General features: G+C 43.0%; 1 protein-coding gene across 7 annotated transcripts in view; it reads left to right on the top strand.

Annotated features, from left to right (window-relative positions):
- The first annotated feature begins 2363 nt into the window (after positions 1–2363).
- The window catches only part of NFIB (nuclear factor I B), a 226218-nt gene continuing 207678 nt past the window's right edge, over positions 2364–20903 (top strand). The window contains exons 1-2 of one of the 7 annotated variants that reach the window (XM_070431691.1): positions 2364–3092; positions 9166–9697. In XM_070431691.1, the coding sequence (XP_070287792.1) occupies positions 3063–3092; positions 9166–9697 (562 nt within the window). In that variant the 5' untranslated portion in view covers positions 2364–3062. The remainder of the gene's footprint in view (positions 3093–9165; positions 9698–20903) is intronic. The other 6 variants (XM_070431694.1, XM_070431689.1, XM_070431690.1 and 3 more) reach the window with 6 other exon arrangements.

Genomic DNA, 20903 nt, shown 5'->3' with positions numbered 1-20903 from the left:
GGGGAAGCAGGAGGCTGTGCCCTAAAGGGTTAACGCGGGGTTAGTTCTCGAAATTTCCCCGACTTTACCTGCCTTCCCAGATCCACCGCCCCCTCTCCCCGGCCTCCACTCCCCACCCCCAGCGCCTTTCTTCTGCGGGCTCTTGGTTTACGGGGGCTGCAGCTGGTAGACTTGGCAAGCTCGCCTCATTAAGAGCGCTCTTTGAAAACGGACTGTGTTTGAGCATTTCCCTAATGAGGACAGGACGGGGTTAAAAAGTGACCATTTCATGGTTGACTTGAACCTGCCTACTTTTCTTGATGTGTCGTTGTGAAATGCTTGATGTGGATAACTCCCACTTGGGGAAGGAAAAGTCACTGGTTCCCTCAGGTCCGCGGAGGGGAGAAAAGGGGGGGACCGTGGGCAGAAGCGGGTGAGACCGGGAGAGGAGAAAGTTGAGAAAAAACAATCCAGAGGGAGGGAGAGAGGGTAAGAGAAACGGGGAATCAGGGGAGAGCCTCGGGACACTCCAACAGCACAGTTGGGAGTGGGGGTCTCCCTTCTGGGACTGGGGCAGTCGAGCCCCACTCCGGGCCCCAGCCTTCCGCGGCAGCCCCCGGCTAGGTAGACGCGGAGTTCTCCGCACTCACTTTTTCTCTCCATTGTCTGGGCAGCCTTTGCTTCTACCTCTTCCCACCCACCCTCTGCGGAAAACAGGAATTTTGGGGGCGGCGTGCGTGAGTCTGCGAGCGCGCCAGAGAGTGTGTGCCGCGGGTAGAGAGGGTGCAAAGCAAATCTCCACCCTCAGAAGACCCAAAATCAAGTTCATTCACTCGGGGGCTGCAGCCGGCGGCCCGGGTGGGGGCGGGGCCCGAGGCGCCCGAGCGGAGCGGGCGCGGCCGCCTCTGCAGGGCAGTAGCGGCACACGCATCCCGCGCGCGCGCTCCCGCCCGTCCGCCCCGCAGCCCCGAGCGCGCCGCGGCCCCGCCCAGCCTGCACCCTGGCGGGGAGGGAGCCGCTTTCCGCTGGCGCCCCGGGCCCTAGGGGGTGGGGGGTGGGGATTGGGAGGGAGCCAGTGGAGCTGCAGGAGGAAGGGAGCGGAGCGGGCCGCGGGATGGGGAGGAGGAGGAGGAGGGAACGGGCATTGGCGGCAGCTCGGTCCGGTCCTCCCTCTCCGAGCTGGGCCACGTGCACGGGGGCACCCCAGGGAGGGCGGCCGGCCGCGGCGAAGCGCCGCTGCTGCGGGGCAGCCCTGGGGCTCGGGCCCCGGCGGGGGAGACCCCGGCAGACCCCGCCTCCTGACGCGCCGGCGCGCCCCAACTACTTGAGCCCAAGTTCGCTCCGGCCCCCGCCTCCCCCGCCTCCCCCTCCTCCCCTCCGCCGGCGGGTGAGCCGGACCGCGCCCGCCCGGGGTGTGAGAGTCGGCGCCCCAGCCTGAGCCCCAGGGCGGCCGGGGTGTGAGGGAATTTTCCATTCGTTCCTTTCTCGGGCCCAGACCGGCTCAGTGTTTCTCCCACTCGGCTGTCCCCGCGGCTTAAAGAGTCCGCAACGAGCACCGAAAGCTCTCTTCCAGGGCGGGTTTTCGTGTGTGTGTGTGTGTGTGTGTGTGTGTGTGTGTGTGTGTGTGTGTGGTGTTGTGGGGAGGGTGCGGGACTTACCAAAAGGGCGGAAAAATCTATTTTGAAAAAAAAAAACCGCAAAACACAAAAACACACCCCCCCCCCCCCAAACAACTATGGTTTTGTTGCACTGGTATGAAACCTTTAACAAATGAGAGAGAGAGAGAGAGAGAGAGAGAGAGAGAGAGAGAGAGAGAGAGAGAGAGAAGAGAACATAGGAGAGAGAGAAAAGAGAAGGGAGGGAGGGAGGGAGGGAAAGAGAAGCTGGAGGAGGAGGAGGAAGGTGGGGGGCGGGGGTGTGGAGAGGCTGGTGCAAAAGGAATGCGCGTTTGCAGGAGGAGGAGTAAAGCGATGATTGTGTAATTAAATAATAAAACAATCCTTAAGTCTGATTTGGAGAGAGCTCGAGCGGGGTCCAGAGGGTGGAACCGGTGAATTTTTCAACTTCCAAGTTTTGCAAGGAAAGAAAGCGAGAGAGGGAGGGGGGGGAGAGAAAGAGCCCAGAGCAGAAAAGAGAGGAGTTTGGAGCCGAGCGGGAGAGCGGGATTTATCGTTTGGGATTTTTTCAGGAGCTCATTCCGATCCCCTTGGGCTCTGGGCAGCAGCGGCGGCGGCAGCCTCCTCCCTCGGCCGGGTCAGACGCGGGGCGAGGTGGGCGGCCGGGCGGGCGTGGAGAAGCCGGCGCGAGCGGCGGCGGCTGCAGCCAGGGAACCGCGCGTCAGGAGCCTCTTCCACCCGGGAGACCTGTGCTCGCGTCCCCTCCCTCACCCCGGCCTCTCCCTTCTCCCCCCCCCCCCACCCCGCCCCCACCCGGCCCTCTCCCGCGCGCGCCCCGCCACCCGCGCGCACTCGCTCACGCTCCCTCTCGCGCACACACATGGTCGGATCGCGGCAAAGTTTCGCCTGCGATCGCCACTCGGGAATCCTGCGGCAGGGCTCCGGGCTGTAACCTTGAACTTTCCCAGTGCGGTGACACATTCTCTCTGCTCTTGCTCCCGCCCTCTTTCCTGCGCCCCCCACCCCGCCTTTTTTAAAAAAGCATTTCACCACCAACCACTACCCCAATCCAACCCGCACCGATCCTTCGCGCACCTCCTAGCTCCCAACAACAACAACAACTGCAAAACAGAAAACAAATCCCCAAACCCAGGCGAAAAGCAACCAGCACCGGCAGCGGCAGCGGCGGCGGCGGCGGCCTGGGAGAGCACGGCCGGCGCGCTCGGACGGCAAGGTCTAAAAGTGTAGATTGGATTTCACCCCGGGAAATCTAGCACGCCGAGTGAACTTGAATCTTTGGCTATTTAAGGAGGACTGGGTTTGTTGCGAAGTTGCGGCGATCCAGCGACCCCGTCCTGATTGATCGCATCGCGGGGCTCCGATGACTGTAAAATGAATAGATGAAATTCTGGCTTCTCGAAGATTGTCTTGGGCATCTCCTGGAAAGTGCGTTTTTAAGGCGAAGTCATGATGTATTCTCCCATCTGTCTCACTCAGGTACATGTCTTGATCGCGCTTTGGGGCTTTCTCTCTAGTCCGAAATGCCTTTGTTTTGTTTTGTTGCTCTCCTCTGCAGACAGTTCAAGGCTTTTTTTTTTTAACTTAACCTCCGCAACCCCCGTCCCTCGAAAAAGTGGCCGGGAGTTGTGACGGGATTTACCGGGCGGCGTGGGAGCCGGCGCTCGGCCTCTAGCCCACGGCCACCGCGCGCGCTCAGCCCCGCGCTCCGGGCACGGAGAGCGGGCGCCCGCGTGCTGCCAGGGCGAGGCCGCCGAGGGTGGGCAGGGCCCGGGCCCACGAGAGCTAGTCCCTGCGCGGCCCTCGGAGTGCGTGCTGCGGCGCGGCGCCTCTGCTCGAGGTGCCCGCCACCCCTCCGGTTCTTGCTCGCGCGCACTGGGGCAGCCTCGGCTTTAGAGGGGCTTTAGGAGGGAGTAAGCCCTGGTCAGCCACCAGTGAACTTGGACGAGGGGACTCGTGCAGGAGTCCTCGTGGGTACCTTTGGACTTCGCTGCGGGCTGTGGCCCGGCGACGAAGCCAGGCGGAGGTTGTGGTCGGGGGATCCATTCCTTTGCTTAATTTGGGGATCGGAAACTCTGGTCCTTCGTGATCTGCACTTGGCGGTTTACAGTGACCCCACCACAAAGGTAGCCTTTACCTTCACGCCAGTTAGCTGGTCGTGGTGAAAGTTAAGGACTTTTACAACACGTTCATTTTGTGCAGACCTGTTCATTTGACGATCTTCAGGCGTAGCTCCTATGGCAGAATGTAATGCTGGAAAAAGTAAAGTCATTTTTTTAAAAAAAAAAATATGCACGTTGAAAATTGTCCCAAGACTTTAGGAACAATGTTATGAAATAAAATCCTGGCTTTATACTTTTTGAAAGAGGAGAAATTGTATAATTTTAAACCAGACGGTCCATTGGAAAAGTGACCAGACCGAACAGACTTACCTGGGGGTGGTTTTCATCGCTGCCCAGCTAACTAACCAGCTAAGGAACTCACTCAGTATCTTAGCTCTGAGTTGTTATTTGAAGCAGTATTTTAAACCTCTGGAGGTGTGGGACAGTTTACTTTAGCTTTTAGGAGGATGTAGTATGATTGGTCATCGATAACCATTTTCTTTGACATTGGCATAAAGACTAAACAGTTAAAAGAAGTGTCACCTCCTCTGAGGTGTGTTGCAATTTAAAAATATTCCAATATCACGATGATGCATTTTTATAAGGGACAAATGATTAAGATTTCAATTGTATGACAATTAGAAGCCATTGTGATTCAAAAGGACTGAGGCATTCATAAATTGTGAATGAAGATGAAAACAATGATAAGGCTTATTCAGTGATTGGATACAGTCCTGTAGCTTTTTGGCTGACACATTTTTTATTGTTTATATTTTGTTTGGCATCTGAGTATGATTAACTTAGATATGGCTATTTTCAGCAAGTAAACGTGCACTTTAATTTAACAAAACTGGAAAAATGAGTTGCTGAGCTATTTGTCCTTTAAAAGCTAAGAATAATGACCAATAAATACGATGATTGAACTGTGTCAGGTAAAACGAATTTCCTTTAATTGTAAAAGTGACGTTTCATATTACCCATCATCAGGAATTTTTTTTCTCTTTCTGGTAAACTATGGCCATTTGATATTATTTTTACATTATTGAAGCATTATTCAAATAAAACAAATTGAGATGAGCTTTACACTTGCAAAGTACTGACTCACTCTCACCTGTACACGATTGCTTTTCTGTTTTAATTTATGTTCCCAGCATTGGCTTTTTAGAAACATTGCTAGTGATTTACATACACTGCATTTTTTCTTTCCCCTAAACATGTATTGAAAACTCACTAACTTTACCTTAATTTGTGTAAGTTAAAAATAAAATTGCAGCTTCTAGACATATGGACTGTTTGAAGCATATACTGCATCATCATTCTGCTATCACATTAGTAGTCAAGAATACATACTCACCAACACTAATTCGTGGTGACTAATATTATCTACTGTTTAATAATGTAAATCTATGTTGATGTATTAAAACTATTTTGGGATTTAAAGTCTATGCAAGAGCAGGTATTTTAGCTTTAGAATTCTCACTTAACTAATACTTTCTATGTGACTTTATAGGTAAGGTAAGGTGTTGTAAATGTAAGGGCACCTTAATTATGTTGCTTTTACATCAGATCAATAATTTGGTTTTGTATTGGAAGAGCCTTACAACTGTAGCAAAACACTTTTTTTGGATTTTAAAATACAAAATAGAGAAATATTCTCAATTGGTTGAAAACTTTATAAAGTTTCAATTGTTGAAATGTCGAGATTTTTAGAAAGGATTTTAATTCAAAAAGAGCTACAGTTAAAGTTGATATGTAGCAGAATGTTATGCAAAAGTATCAGTGAATCTATAAATCAGTATTTATACATCACTGTGAATCAGATATAAAAGGATAATTAAGAACCATCATATATAAGATAGTATTTGCTTTTTCTAAAATTACTGTAAGATCCTTAATAATATAACTTTCACTTGGCATGTTTGCATTGATTTTTTTTCATTGTCTTTCAAGTTCTGTAGTTACATTTTTAAATGGTTTATCGTTAAATAGCAATACTCCAAGAACATCTAGTATTTATTCTTTACCAACTATATCGGTCTAATTTTCCATTCTTTCCATGGAAACCATTGTTGCTGTGAAGAAACATCAATATTTTTAGTGGAATTAGGACTGTTTGCTTTTATATTTGAAACTTGTAACTTGTTATTTACTTTACCAATTTAGTTAAACTAAAAGAAGTTTTAAAAGAGCATTGTTGAATCTCAGTGTATTTTAATAAAAATTCTGGAAGAGCAAGGTGATAATATAGAGCCATTAGATCTTAGATCACTGCCTTGCTTTAAAAAATAATTTTCATAATTGTTTAAAGTGTTATTGTGATAATCTATTAATTAGGACATTTGAAAACCTTAATCACCTTTTTTTTTTGGATGAAGACAGTTACTGTGCTTCATATTAATGCCACTCAAAATTATGAAAAGTATATTGCAACTTAGCACTAGAAAACAATCACACTTAGGAGATGACACTTTAGGCATGCTAATACAGAAATATATGTGACATAGCAAACCTCTACTTAGTATCATTTTTTGAAGACATGTTTTATCAGTAAGTGCTTCACTTGAATGGGATCCTCATAATAGTAGAGCCCTGAAATATATTAGGGCAACTTTGTGGACTGTGAAAGTTTGCTACTCCTATTTAACAATAATAAAAACAATTTTTTAAAACATTACTTAGCAGCATCGGTGACAAACTCAAGGCAACTTCATAAAACATTGTTTTGTGTGCATTTACTGAGACATCCCAAATTCAACCCTCAACTTGCAGTTGGATTGTTTAAAATAATTTATTAACATTTTGAGATCTGTTACGTGATAGATGATTTGAAACGCAAACAAATGTAATCGAAAATATGTTTGATGTCTTTATAAGAAAAACGAAATGTCACTGAACATAGTACTTAAGGATGCAAGTACTTAAGAGTTCCCGCATTGCTTAATATCTGTTAAAATAATTCTGCATTTTTAAAAGCACGAAAAGGGTAAAATGAGTGACACAAAGCTGCCCTCCATGTACTCTTGATAATTCTCAAGTTTTTAGTTTATGAGTGTATAGATGTACGTTTTTTAGTCATATCAATAAATCATAGTTTAAAAGTCAGGTTATGTATATAGGAAGTGAATTCCCAAAGCGTGTTTAAGCCCACATTTCCTTGAGCAGGGTTTCCCTTTGCATATGTTTCGAAGGGGGATAAACAAACTTTTTGTAGTTGCAGTGAGAGCTGAAAGCATGGCATCAGAAAGGGTATGGAGATAGGGAGGTCTTATCATGGGCTATGGTTGCTGTGAGCAGGGCTGCCTTCCCACACAAAGAACAGATTGTGGTTTAACTCTTTCCATGGCCTAGTTTAATGTGCTCGCATAGTAACTGAATTGTTCGAATCTCTGCTGGAAACTACTGATCGGTTTAATGATTTCCTCCATGGCATTTGGTTATGCCTCATGCTGTGATATAATCATCTGTATTCTGTAGTGTTATAAAATTTTGATTTATATGTATCCTGCTGTAGGAGCGTTTTATGACAATATGTTAAAACCCTTGATAGCTGCGTTCTTGATTGGATGGGACATGCACCTCTTCCTTTTCTGAACTGCAAACGGCGAACATGCCGCAGTCTTTAGCATTGAAACTTTGCGTCTCATCATAAAAAAATGGATTCCTAACTACATGGGATTTTGGGGACACCTTCTTTGTTAGAGTGCCATTAGTTGTACTTTTATCATCTTTACCTAATGGAATTCATCAGTCTGCTGGTTAAATAGAATTGATTCCACCTAGTCCAGGGTGACCGTCACTAGTGTATACATTCTAACTTGGGAGATGATCAGTCAGAGAAAGTTATTTCGCGACTGGCTGGAGTGACAATGCAGTTAACGTGACCAGAAAAGTGGCCGCGGTGGAAGTTCTTACTTGCTTCACATCTTAGCTTATTGCACGCGTGCAATATGCCTGCACAAGATGTGAAGGGCTTTTTCTGAGCTCATGAGACAGGTTTTACCTACGTCAGGAAATAGGGAAACACGGACTGCTTTGGGAAGCAACTTGAAATATTTGTAGGTAAAGATTATCTTCCACTCCTTGTGCCTCCCTTCCTGAAAAAGGCTTAGGTGAAACAGGCAGGGAGAAAAGTACAGGAGCCTAAGGTAAAACCACTTAATTCAGAGGATAGGCTACTAAACCATCTGTACGCACTCACGCAGACTTGCAAGCACATGATAGGTGCACCCACCATCCTGCCCGAGAGCTCGTGAGCGTAGCAAATGAATCATATTGATTCCACAAAAGCAGTGAGTGACCAGCCGTGCAATCCCGGTGTCACCCTGCCACTACATGCAGAGACACAAAGAATGTAAAGTTGGTGCCAAGTTGCCATTTTTCATTGTTCACCTCAGATTGATTTTTTTTAAAGGCGTTTAGAATAATTGCTGTACTCATGTGATCAGTTAACAAATTTACTGAGGCTGTGGGGCTTCAGATTCTAGAGAAAAAGCTGCCGCAAGAACATGTGTGTAATTTGCGTTTTCAGCTTGACAAACTTTTCTTTAAAAAATGCAAGAGTGTCTGCGAGAGAGCAGGAGAGTGTTGCGTGTGTGTGCGTGTGCCTGTGTGTGTGTGTGTGTGTGTATGTGTGTGTGTGGTGGGGGCTCCTGCTGGTGGAGGGAGTGAATGCATTGCTCAAAGTATGGAAACCTCTGTTCAGGACACTGATACACAGGCTGCGTCCTTTGCCCACTTTCCCTCACTGTATACCGGTTTCTCTAGTTACCACTCTTGGAATGGTGCTGTTTCAGTGTTGGAATGTTGGACGTTTGATAAGAAAATGGATCAAGTTTAATGGCGCATGCTCTTTGTGCCACCAGCAGCCTCTTGCTGAGAGCATGCTCCAAAAGCGGGAACTGTGTGGCATTACACTGAGCATCTATATGCTTTGTGTTTCTGTGCCACAGAGGAGAGAAATGAACTGTGGCATGGCTCCTGCCTTCTGAACAGCTCTGCTCCGATTAAAAAAAAAAAAAATCTCACTGTGTTCTTTGTAAAATGGTACTGCGTAGTGTTAGTTGGTCAATCCAATATTTAAATATTAAATTGTGTGCCAAGCACCTTGGTTGCTTACGTTTTACAGAATGCAGGATGCCTGGTGGGAATGAGGGGGATGGGGCCGGAGTGGAAATACAAATGTAAACCTTATTTTATATTTTAGGAGGGAGAATCAACCTGTGCATTTTGGTGGAAAAGGGGCAGCTTGGCATACTTGATTTTCTTCTCGTTCTACTGTTTTGGTCATTTTAAATAAGGAAAGAATATTATTTTTTACGCGTAACTTTTTGTGCTGAATTGGGAATGCACTGTGGTCTTATTTTATTTTACTTTATTATTTTATTTTACTTAATTTGAGCCTTTAAAGCGAAACTGACCATGTATGTTTTCTCTTTCCTTGTCTCCCGCAGGATGAATTTCACCCATTCATTGAGGCCCTTCTTCCGCATGTCCGTGCAATCGCCTACACTTGGTTCAACCTGCAGGCTCGGAAACGCAAGTACTTTAAAAAGCACGAGAAGCGAATGTCAAAGGATGAAGAAAGAGCAGTCAAAGATGAGCTTCTCAGTGAAAAGCCTGAAATCAAACAGAAGTGGGCGTCCAGGCTCCTGGCCAAACTGCGCAAAGATATCCGCCAGGAGTACCGAGAGGACTTTGTGCTCACCGTGACTGGCAAGAAGCACCCGTGCTGTGTCTTATCCAATCCCGACCAGAAGGGTAAGATTAGGAGAATCGACTGCCTGCGACAGGCAGACAAAGTCTGGCGTCTGGATCTAGTCATGGTGATCCTGTTCAAAGGCATCCCCTTGGAAAGTACCGATGGAGAGCGGCTCATGAAATCCCCTCATTGCACAAACCCAGCACTTTGTGTCCAGCCACATCATATCACAGTGTCAGTTAAGGAGCTTGATTTGTTTTTGGCCTACTACGTGCAGGAGCAAGGTAGGAGCAGCTTGTTCTTTCTTCTCGCACCGCAAACACTGCCCACAAGTCCCCCGTCCGGGATGTCTGGCTCGGGTTAAACGGTCCTGGAGGCCCCTAGATCTCCCCCTTTACCCCCTCCGGGCAGAGTGGCATGCTGTCTTCCACTCAGGTGCCCACTGCCGCGTGCCAGCCCCGGAAATAGACGTGGCGCTCTCATACCTGGATAGGCGTGGGTATTTAAAGAAAGACCCCAAAGAGAGACGTTTGCAAATGTCTTTGAAATAAATCCACCTTTTTTTCAAAGGCACAGAATAGCCTGAAAAAATTCGGTTTATTACACTTTGCCGTTTTGTCTTCAGGCTACATTCCTTGCACCATCTTTTCTCAATGTGAAAATGTAACTTTATTTAGGAATAGTTGAAGCGCACTTTAAAAAGATCTTTGTATTATCCTCAGAACTAATGAGGGAGGTGAACCTCGTGCACGAATCTCGTGCTATTGCACTGAAAATAGAATTAACATTTCCTATTACAAAATGCTCAGATAGCCAATGTCAGAGAGTATATTTTATGGCAGACCTAGACTTACTTCATTTAAATGTTTCTATCAGTACCTACTTTTGATTGTATGATATTCTCGGTGGGTTAAGTGGACTATTGTTGTTTAAATGATTTGTCATAATATTTTTCCAGAGTGACTTTGGAACACTTAATATTGTTAGTTTACTTAAATGTAAATTCATAAAACTTACCGAGGAGGAAAGTTGCAGCTCTCCTGATAGAACAAAAAAAGAAAGTGGACCAGTTACACTGGTTTAAAATAAATCTAAAAAAGAATGCAGAAACCACACACCATACCTATTTTTTTTTAAAAAAAAAATACTTGATAAAGAGAGTGATATAAATATTGCCTCAATAATTCAAAAATAGGTGATATTTTTGCTGAGTGTTTTTTGAGTTGATGAAATATGTTTCCTTACTATTTTTATTTTTCTTCACATATTTTCCTTAAGTGGGTGAGAATTTCTTTTCTTCAAATCAATGTGTCAGGATATAGATGGCCTGGTATTAGTAACAGTCCATAGTAAAACATTATTTTAAAAAACAGCATACCAAAAGTGGGCAGAAGTTTGATCTGCTACACATGGTGTGTTATTTCCTAACTTGGCCTGGCGGTAGGGAGAATGGCCTATAGATAGTCAGGTGGCAGACGGTTATCTGATATTTGTCAAATAAATGTGGGATTTAATACAGTGGTATGAACTTTATTATCCCTCAGAAGATAAAACATCAAAATTACTCTTTGACTCATAAATCTAGGTAACTTACTATGTGCTTTTTGTCTTTATCTTTCCTTGATACAATTTTAGAGATATGCTTAAATGTCATTTAACATTTTTTTTTTTTAGTTTGATTTTAAATAATGGTGCTGGACATCATACATTGGGAAATACTGCCTTTTTAAAAAAAGAAACATCACATTTATTATTTCTATGCATTTAAGAATTAAAGTCCAAGTAATGATGGTTTGGGGAAAATATGTATTTTTCACCCTATGTGTCCTAAAATAAAAGGTCAGTAGCACATGATACTTAATTTGATTGGCAGCTGTCTAGGAGGTGACATTTTAAGGTGGGTTGTATGTATGTGCTGGATTGACTGTAAATATATTGTAACTGTGTTGTGAAAGTCAAGGCTAGAAGTAAAGTTTTTAAAAAGTGGGTCATGTAACTTTTTAGTGCAGTGTAGGGACGATTTGCAAGCATTTGACTGCTGCTCACATTTTAACTTGCTTGAAGACTAGTCTGTGAGGTGTGCACGTATGTACATCCACTCCCAGGGCAGGCAGCCAATTCTCTGGGTTGATGAACTGACAATAAAGAACATATCCCTTAGATTTGTGAAGATAGATTGAAGAAAGAAAGAAAAACGCATAAAATGCTTTCTGCATTGCACCATCAGTCATGAGAATCATAAAGTTTGAAGCAACTCTTGGAGACCACATTTTCAGAGCCAACATTGATTTTGCTGTTGTTTCGAGGCTCCATCATAAAAACCTTTCATTATTTTACCCTGTGCATCTAATTTGTATCCTCCCCTACCTGCCAGTACATCATCTCTTCTTAACATCTGTTGGCTCTTTCTTTGAAAAAAAAAAAAAAATTACATCAGGATGCTTTTGTGTTTTCCCTTTTTCAAAACTTTTTTTGGGCCAATATAGGTTAATGATGTCGTTTTGCAGTTGATTAATGAAGGCATCTTAAAAGATAAGTCTGCAGTCAGTGAGGGCTGCCTGTTTTCCACAGTGACCTTTTATTTCTCCTCTAAGTACAAGAAAACCCACTTAAGTCTGTTTTATATATCAGGTAAAGAAGTACAAAGAAAAACATGAAAGAAAAATCAGAAAAGAAAAATGTGATGTTTGCCATAGAATGAGCAACAAAATTACCTTTCCCCCTTTTTTTCTTTCTTGCCTCACTTTTAAACGACTGGGAGAAAAACGAGAGAGAGAACAGGGAGAATGCCAAAGATGGTTGCCACTGGCACCAGGATTGGCATCAGCCCCTCTTTGTTTAGCTCAGGATGCCTGTGATTTGTTAGTTGGCATCCGCATTGCAGTGTGGAGTGATGTTACAATATATTGACAATTTCCAGATCTAGAAATGTCAATAGTCCTCTTGGTTATTTATACAAGATCATAAACTGCATCTCTTCTCCAGGATGAAATAAAGACCAACATATAATAAAGTTCCATTGTTGACCAACTTCCTATGCTTTTCTTTTTCCCTCTTTCTCTTTTGGTTCAACCCACACACACTTTTTTTTTTTTCATGCCCAGAAGCCTCATCTTTTTTTTTTTTTTTAAATGTGGAAAGAGTTACTATAGCTTTGACACAAGCTATAGTGCTACATCTGCATCTGATATGGTTTTGGGGAAAATTTATGCATTTCGAAATCATTTTTGATATATAGTTCATTAGACTTTTGCATCACATGGCCGCAAGGCAGTATTTTCTTTAAAGCTCAACCTCTTTGTTATTCAGCTTCTTCTGTGCATATAGACTGGTTGGCCGCAATTTAGCCCATTTTTCCTATTTCTCTACATTAGCAAAGGGTCATGTTCAGTAGAGTCATTTATAACATTATGTAACCCCTCCCACTTTACCTAAAATATACACATCATTTGGGAGTAACTGCGTTTAAATCCATAAAATCACTGGACGTTACTGATGCAGAGGGCTGCGCTTCGGCTGTTTCGTTGCTACAAGAACCGCCATTTTGTTTGTGAAGTGCCAGGCGAGGGGAAAAAAAAGGCAGACAGTGTGCTTGATGCCAATAATGGTTGCCAGTGGCACCGAGGTTGGCATCAGACCCTCTTTGTCTAGTTGCTGAATGCCTTTGATTCGTTGGTTGGCGTCCGCATTGCAGTGGGCACACTGGAAAGTTTCTGACAATCCCTGAATGAAAGCTGCTTGCTTGTTTGCTGCAGCAAACCTTAGCTAATGTAAAACCCTTTCTTTCTTTTTTTACTTTTTTTTTTTTATTTTTTAAGATTGGGACAGATTAAAGGCAAGAAAAAAAAAAGAAAGAAAGAAAGAAAGGAAGAAACCTCTAAAGGGGCCTCCATTTTCCCAAAGATATTAAAGATGTCCAATGATTCCTGGGCAGGTGGTACCTCTTCCCCATATTGTCTTTGTTATTGCGTGTATGAAAGCAAAGCAAAGCAAAACAACACACAAAAAGCAGGCAAGCCTCGCACAGCACACCTTCCAGAGACACACGTGTGCTTCCTATAGGATTCGGGCTGTGCTAGGAGGAGGGTGTGGAGGAGCAGCCAAATGGAGCGGTGTGCGGTGTGTTCATTAGGACTCTTTCTTTCAGTCACATCACTACGTACCCTCCACTCCCACACTCCCAAAATGTATACCAACATGTTCAGAGGACCTCACTTTTCTTTCCAGTTAGTGTAAATGATTAAAAAATATATATATATATATGAGTAAACCTTGAGGAGGAAACCTGTGTTTTTAAGGTCTGATATAAATCCGGCATCCCTGAATGTTTCAGTGCTGCATCAAAACCTGGCCAAATTCTCAGTGCACAGTTCTGCACACCAGGAAAGCCAACCAAAAGGCTGAAACAATTTTGGTTGAAGTTTCCTAGACAGTTAGCATTAATATTGCTTTCTAGTCAACTGCCATTCTCTGGTTAATTAATCAGAAGGATTAGCAGTTCTACCCAAAGCTCTGCACAGAAGGAAGTCTGGCCTATGGGAGGCCTTGCGTTGCCAGGCTGGGCCCTGCCTGAAGGGGAAAGAAAGCCGGGTGGGGTGAGGAAGTGGGGACTGGGCTTTCTCCGAGGCAGTGCAGAGTTCTGAGGAAAGAGAGAGGTCACAACACACGGAGACCTTTAGAGAGCTCAAGAGGTAGTCACTGTTGTCATGAGTTTAACAGATTAGAGTTTGAAGGAAGTCAGCCTAACTGATTTTTGGACTGTACTTTGCCCTCGTATTAAACATGTTTTGGAGGCTAGCGAGAGTTCAGGAACCTCATGGCTCCCGGCCGAGGGGCATTTCCTTTAGCCTCGTGGCCCCCTGAAAACTGCGATCCACAGTTAGAGGGCGACTGCTGTTGTTTGATGGTTAAATGTTCATTAAAGTACACGTTGAAGTTTTGAAAACTACGACTTGTTTACAGGGGAGGTTGTAATCCTGCTTGTTTTTGAAACGGAACCCTTCCTGGTTGTCACATACCATCAGCAAGGAAGTGAATGCTAGGAATTATTTTCCTCCTTCAGTCCCTGACTTCTGGAATCCTTTGGGGGCAACAATTATTTCTTTATGAAAAGCTTAAGTAGATAATTGTTTGCGAGTTGACAGCGGGCTTTTTAACATTTTAATAAATTCCACTTCGTTTGCAGGTATTTCCCATCATGGGGAACTGGAAGCTTTCACAATGTGTTAAAATGAGGATGATCTGGGGTGTGCTGGCCCTGTGAAAGGCTAAATTTTCCTATCCCGCATCCTGTCCTTGACTGAACTCCTGAACTCTAGTGCTCATTTGTTTGCATTCTGGCTCGCACACAGTTCACCAGATAAAGAAGGGCTCTTGTTGGCATGTCTGATGCCTAGGCTTAATGAGACCTTTGTGGGAACATATATTGTAAGATAAGATACTTAGCAATTTTCTCACTGATAAGAAGAAAACACGGTCTGAGGGGCCAGCAGTTTGCTCTCTGTGCCATGATGTCCCTGCCATGAGACGGTATGGCCAGACAACTCAAGGGTTAAACTCCGAGGCCCCACATGCCAGCTGGGGAGGCTTGGCATCTGTGTTCTGATATGGCAAACTAAGCTCTTGCATTGCTCTTAATATGATCTCACTTTTCAAAGGGAAGAGAGAGAGAGAGAGAGAGAGAGAGAGAGAGAGAGAAGAGAGAGAGGGAGAGAGAGGAGAGAAAGAGGTAGGCTCATTTGTACTATCAATTATGATTCTTGGGTATTTAAAAACTATAATAACCCACTTTCTAGAGGCAGCAAAGGTTAGTAAATATCCCAGTGACCGTGTTAGACACCTCTCCACACTTGTACTGTCCCTCCATACACACAGCCCTACATATTTTGAGATAACAATATTCATCTAGATAATAGATTTGGATTTGCAAATGTTGTACACTTTGCCTCCTGTGTGGCAAAAGAACTCCATAGGTAAAAGAACTGAAATGATGTCCGTTATTCAGGAATAGTGGTAATTTGGGGGAAATGTGAATTGCTGTGACAGGGGATGATGGTTGGGCTTCCAAAAGGTGCCCCCCCCCCCAACTCCCCCCTCGAACAGTGCAGTAGGTGCCTGGAGACTTGGAGCTGGGCAGGAGCCATCCAGGGAGCCCACTTATTGCCCCTGATTTAGTTCTTTAAAGTTTTTGAAGTGGTTGTGGTACCTTGGAAGTATGTCTACAGATAAATGTAATATAGATTTGGTAGGATTTTTTAATTTACTTGTTTTTCCCTGAATTTGAGAGGAAACTGCCAAAAGGAAATCAAAGTATGAATCCTCCATGAACTTTTTCCTTTTAAAGTTGGCACCACAATTTGAAACAACAACCCAAGCTATCTGACTTTCACTATGCTCGGTGGATGGAAAACCTAGAGCAGTGGGCTCCTTAAAGAACTCTTTTAGAGGGCTCTGGCTCTTCCCACCTCTGCCAACTGGTTATAATTTAAGCATCTAAAGAGGGAGGGACCCATTGGGTAGCTGCATCAGAATCTTCTGGAATTCCTACAGTTGAGATAAGTTTTCATTTCTGTCATCCCAGTGGCTTACATGATAACTAACTTTATAATAAAAGGGCTAATGATTGCTTTTGTGTGAAGCTTAAGATTTGCAGAGGGTGGAAATAGCATTACCTTCTCATTGAAATAGGAAATTCTTAAATGCCTGTGAATTATGGGTGAAGGCAAGGGAGATCCCTGGCTCTGAAAGTAGCTTTCGGGGGGAGGGGGGGGGGGTTGAGTTTCTCTGCAGCGTGTAACGAAGAACAGCATTTGCTAGTTTGAGGTTGATGCAAGTCGAACTCGGGACACTGAGGCGTTTTTCAGTGTCTGTGCTGCGGCAGAGCAAATGGTTAGCCAGCATAAGGTTCAAAGCAAAGTCTTCTAACTCCCCCCCCCCCCCCCCCATCCTTGTGGAGGAGGAATACTTTTAGAAATCTCAAGGACTGGTGGTTATGCGATCGGAAACTGGAGTTATTACAGCAGCACGCCTCAGTGCCAAGCATAGCAAGAGGGGAGCTTCCTCATAATCACGCTCACTTCTGTGGCAGCGTGGTATGTCTTCTCATGTTAAAGTACATTCTTGGGCCCTTGAACCCTAATTATGTGATGTGGTTAATTTAACTGAATTCAGTTGTGAGGATTTGGCCTAGAGAACAGATCCTCAGACTGCAGAGAACTTGTGAAAACTAAGTGTGCGGAGTGAGGAGAGAGTCTGTGGGGTTAGCTTGTATTAGCCTGAGCATTACAGGATGTGAGGCTAATGGGACTTGAATGGTTGGGCTTTTTGGTTGTTATATTATTCAGAAAATTGGAAGAAATGGCTACCAATTAACCAACGAGGTGGAAAGACCTTGAGGCTGAATTGAAGGCCACACGTACCCCCCTCAAAAAAAATTTTTCCTGGAAATTTAAATTAAGTGATATTCTAAGATGGGAATGCAAACTATTCTTGTGCATAAATATATGGTTTGTAATAAAACACTTAGATACACATATTTTCTCTGTTTATAATGATCGTTTATACAGGACAGCATTGATGAATCACAGACAAATTAAAGAACTCTGAATAAGGACTATATAATTGAAAATATGGGGTGATGGATGAAGTAATTTTACTAGCTGAGAGTTGCCTGGAGGTTGTATATTTTCAGAAATTTAAGTCAGTTCAGAGCATGTAGTAAGTTATGGCTGAAGCACAAATCAGTTGAAAATGGGATTTGTTTAAGTAAGTGCAAAAAGAAAAAATCAGAATTGCCTTTGAAAAAAAGATTATTTAACCCAAATATATGCAGTTTTAAAATTCTGGTTAGCTTCAAAATAGAAAATTCAATAAATAGTATCCAGTTGAATTTTAAAATACATAGATCTCCCACAAAATCACACAAAAGCATTTAACAAACATCTGTTAATATTGTGACATAAATATATATTCTGATGTTGAATGAAGCTGAATTTTATTTTTTCCAAAACTCTCTTGTTCAAAACTCCCATTGGAAAAAATAATACATGGAGAAATGAATTGCTGTTAACAGGAATGGTAGAGTTTAGAACACAAATCTAGTCATGAGCCCAGATGTTAAGAAAGTTATTTGAAAGAGGGCGAATTCTGTAATTCATGTGCGTAGGGGATTACGTTTACGTCTATGTTAATAACACGAGGATGTCAATATGAAGTCTATACCCCTCTATTAGTGGATTCCAAAGTGTGAAAAATGTTCCTGCTTAGGACAACTTGTATTTTATTATTCTGACATCTGCAGTTTCTGGATGGATTACCTTAAATTTGCTATGCTATGTTAAAAGCCTTGTTTTATGAGGTCGGTCTCAGCGTCTGGCCTTGGTGTCAGGAACCCTGCTACGTGATGCAACTCGCCTTGTTAGGTTTAATTGACCAAAGCTGATGTGTTAAAACAATTCATTTGTGCTGTAACTTATGCCCTGGCTAAGTTGCTACCTGAGTCCTTTGACCTTGACTTGTCTGGGTCATGAAATGGCTGCAAGCTGTTTGACCTTTCTATTGTGTAGCAATGTCACTGTTTCCTCTTATTCTTTTATGGTAATAGCTGACAAAAAGCCCCAGCCCTGACTTTACACCCCAGTGGATTGGAGGCGTCCCTCTGCAGTAGCTCCGTCTTCTGTGTGACATGGTCTGGCTGGAGAAGTGAGTTTCTTTTGTTTGCGGACAGCGATGGGGACAGAGTTGCAGCCCCCCTTGCTGTAGGAGGTGAGGGGTAGTGTTCTGGGTTGGGGAGGCTTTTGGAGTTCTTCTGCTGAGATTTTCAGTTTCCGTGTTTTATGATGATGCATATCACAATTTCCTTTCCCCCACTCTTCTGAGGTCAACTTTTCAGCTCTTTATATTTATGGCTTCCTTAATAATCACTTTTCAACATTTTCAGCTGTTACAATAAAAATATTTTATTGTTCTTATATAGGGTAAACATGGTAAATTCAGTTATGCTTTCGGTTACCAATGTGTAAGTCCGAAAACGATTGACTTTTAAACTTCACCCTATAAATTTTGGTCCATTTTTGGAAAAAGCTGTATGCTCAACATGTAGGACAAAAAAATAAAAAATAAATAAAAATGAGAGTAATGTTGCCACTTTATGTATTCCATCTCATTACATAATTTTAGAGGAAGCCTATTTTTTTGTGACTTAAATAGCTAAATTTTATGACATAGTAGTGAACCATTAGTAAAATTGAAGTTTCATTTCTGTGGGGATTTTTGCCAGTATGAGAAATTAAATATTTATTTTAATGGATATAAAAATTGTGTTTTTTTCTATTCTCTATTAAGAGCTCATATGCAAAAGCAGAGAATTTTATATCTGTTCTCTTCTGCAGCAGTGAAATAATTTTATTTTTAAAATATTGGAAATGCCTTCTAAAATGTTAAAACAGATATTTTTATCCTACCAAATTTTTTCTTTGCCAAATATGACATTGTAGTTCATGATTTTTCCTATATTTGCCAGATTAAATATTTAAAATCCAAGCTGTTACATTTTATTTTTACATTATTAGAGGAAAAAAGGAAGTTTAAGTTAGAATGTGCATTTCCTGACTGGTATGTCGCATACTGTTTATACATGTGTGTGGGTACACTGACAGATGAGACACAATGTGGTTGCAGGCAAGAGAACCTTGGGAAAAAGCGCTCCATTTTTCTATTCCCATTTTAAAAAAACACATCTGAAATGGCAGGTGAGAGGGTTTTTCTTCTTTCTCTTTCTCTTTCTTTGGTGGTTGTTGTTTTAAACTATTTCTCCCCCAGGAATGTTCCCAAGATCAAGGAATTTAAATGCTTTCAGCATTAAATATATGGATAATCCAGCATCCTATAATCTCAGGAGAGAGGGTGAAGGAAATACACTGAACCAGATTTTAGTCAGTCAGTAGCCTCTGTTTCTCTCTCCTCTCCTACAATAACCAATCTAGACTAGAAAATATCTCTCATGCCCTTTTCTTTTCTTTTTAAAAAATATTTTATTGATTTTTTACAGAGAGGAAGGGAGAGGAATAGAGAGTTAGAAACATCAATGAGAGAGAAACATGGATCAGCTGCTTCCCTCACACCCCCTATTGGGGATGTGCCTGCAACCAAGGTACATGCCCTTGACCGGAATCGAACCTGGGACCCTTGAGTCCACAGGCCGACACTCTATCCACCGAGAGCCAAACCGGTCTGGGCTCTCGTGCCCTTTTCTTATGCACTGCTGTCCTCAGTGGTAGTGCGGACGCGGAGTTGGGTTGGGATGTGGTTAGTGGGCTAATGGATCATGTGCAGTGGGGCTGTGGTACAAAAACAGCAACCAGCCCCTGAGGATTTAAAAAATGTCTATGACTTCTTCCAGAAGTCTGCCTGAGTTCTTCCATTGAAAGCAATTGAAATGGATCTCAGCTGTTGCGTTAAAGAGGTTAAGTTCCTGGACCATGGGTAATGGGTGCGTGCATGCGTACATGCTTGTGCTGCAGAGTTGGAGGGAAGGTAGAGAAACAAAGAGAGAGGTGGGGCTTACATCTTGCAGGGATTACATGAGAAGGAGGGCTCATTCGTAGATTTGAGTAAATAGCGTGCAATTTAAAGTATTCTGTCATTCTCTGAATTTTGGATTGCTTTTGGAGTAGAGCCCATCTCCCTCCCTCCCGCCTTTTCGGTCTTTGTGGAGCATAGAAAGTAAGTGCACGAATCTGACATTTTGGGTTCTAGTCTTGGTTCTGCCCTTTATCAGCTTTGTGACCTTGGTCAAGTCACGTAAGCAGCCTACGTCACAGGGCTGTGTTAGGATCACATGAAATAATTAGGGTAAGTGAAAGCAATACTGTCAATTCTAGCCATTGTTACTGTAAAGGGACATAACCTAAGGTAGACGTCCAGAGAAACTACCCAATAGTGAAGAGAAGGAGGGGTTGGGCATTAAATGAGATCATCAATTAATTAGTTGTTATATATTTCGAATGATAAGACATTCCAGAGAGAAAATGTAAGTCCTGATCACAGTAATGTGTATAGATATTTGTTAGTGAATCCTCTGAATGCAAGCACGTAAAGTTAGCTAGTTGTATGTAGTTTGAAATTGATCTAAATTGGAATTGCTGTGTAAATTTTAGCAATCCTTTATATCAGAATTACCAGGGAATTAATTTCTTGGTCAATCTAGGAGTATTTGGAAGGATAAAATAAAATAATTTTATTAATGGCACTCTGAGTAATTAACTCAACTTTTGTGTCGAATGAAGTGTATCCTAGCAAGTAACTCATTGCAATTTTCTATATTCCATTGCACTCCAGTAAAAGCACAAGACTTTTATTTACCAAAAAATTAAATTGCCAACATTTGGGAGCGCTACACTTATGTTTTAGATTTAGTTGGACAGAAGTGATGATGATGTGGCTAGACTGGATTGTTCTTGAAGAGAGCAAGCTGCTGGTTTTTAGATCTAA

The sequence above is a fragment of the Myotis yumanensis genome, unplaced genomic scaffold (assembly GCF_028538775.1).
Source record: "Myotis yumanensis isolate MYYU_CA2020_CCGP unplaced genomic scaffold, mMyoYum1.0.hap1 SCAF_12, whole genome shotgun sequence".
NCBI lineage: Eukaryota > Metazoa > Chordata > Mammalia > Chiroptera > Vespertilionidae > Myotis > Myotis yumanensis.
Note: the sequence above shows the minus strand (reverse complement) of the source record. Positions and strands in the feature narration are given on the sequence as shown.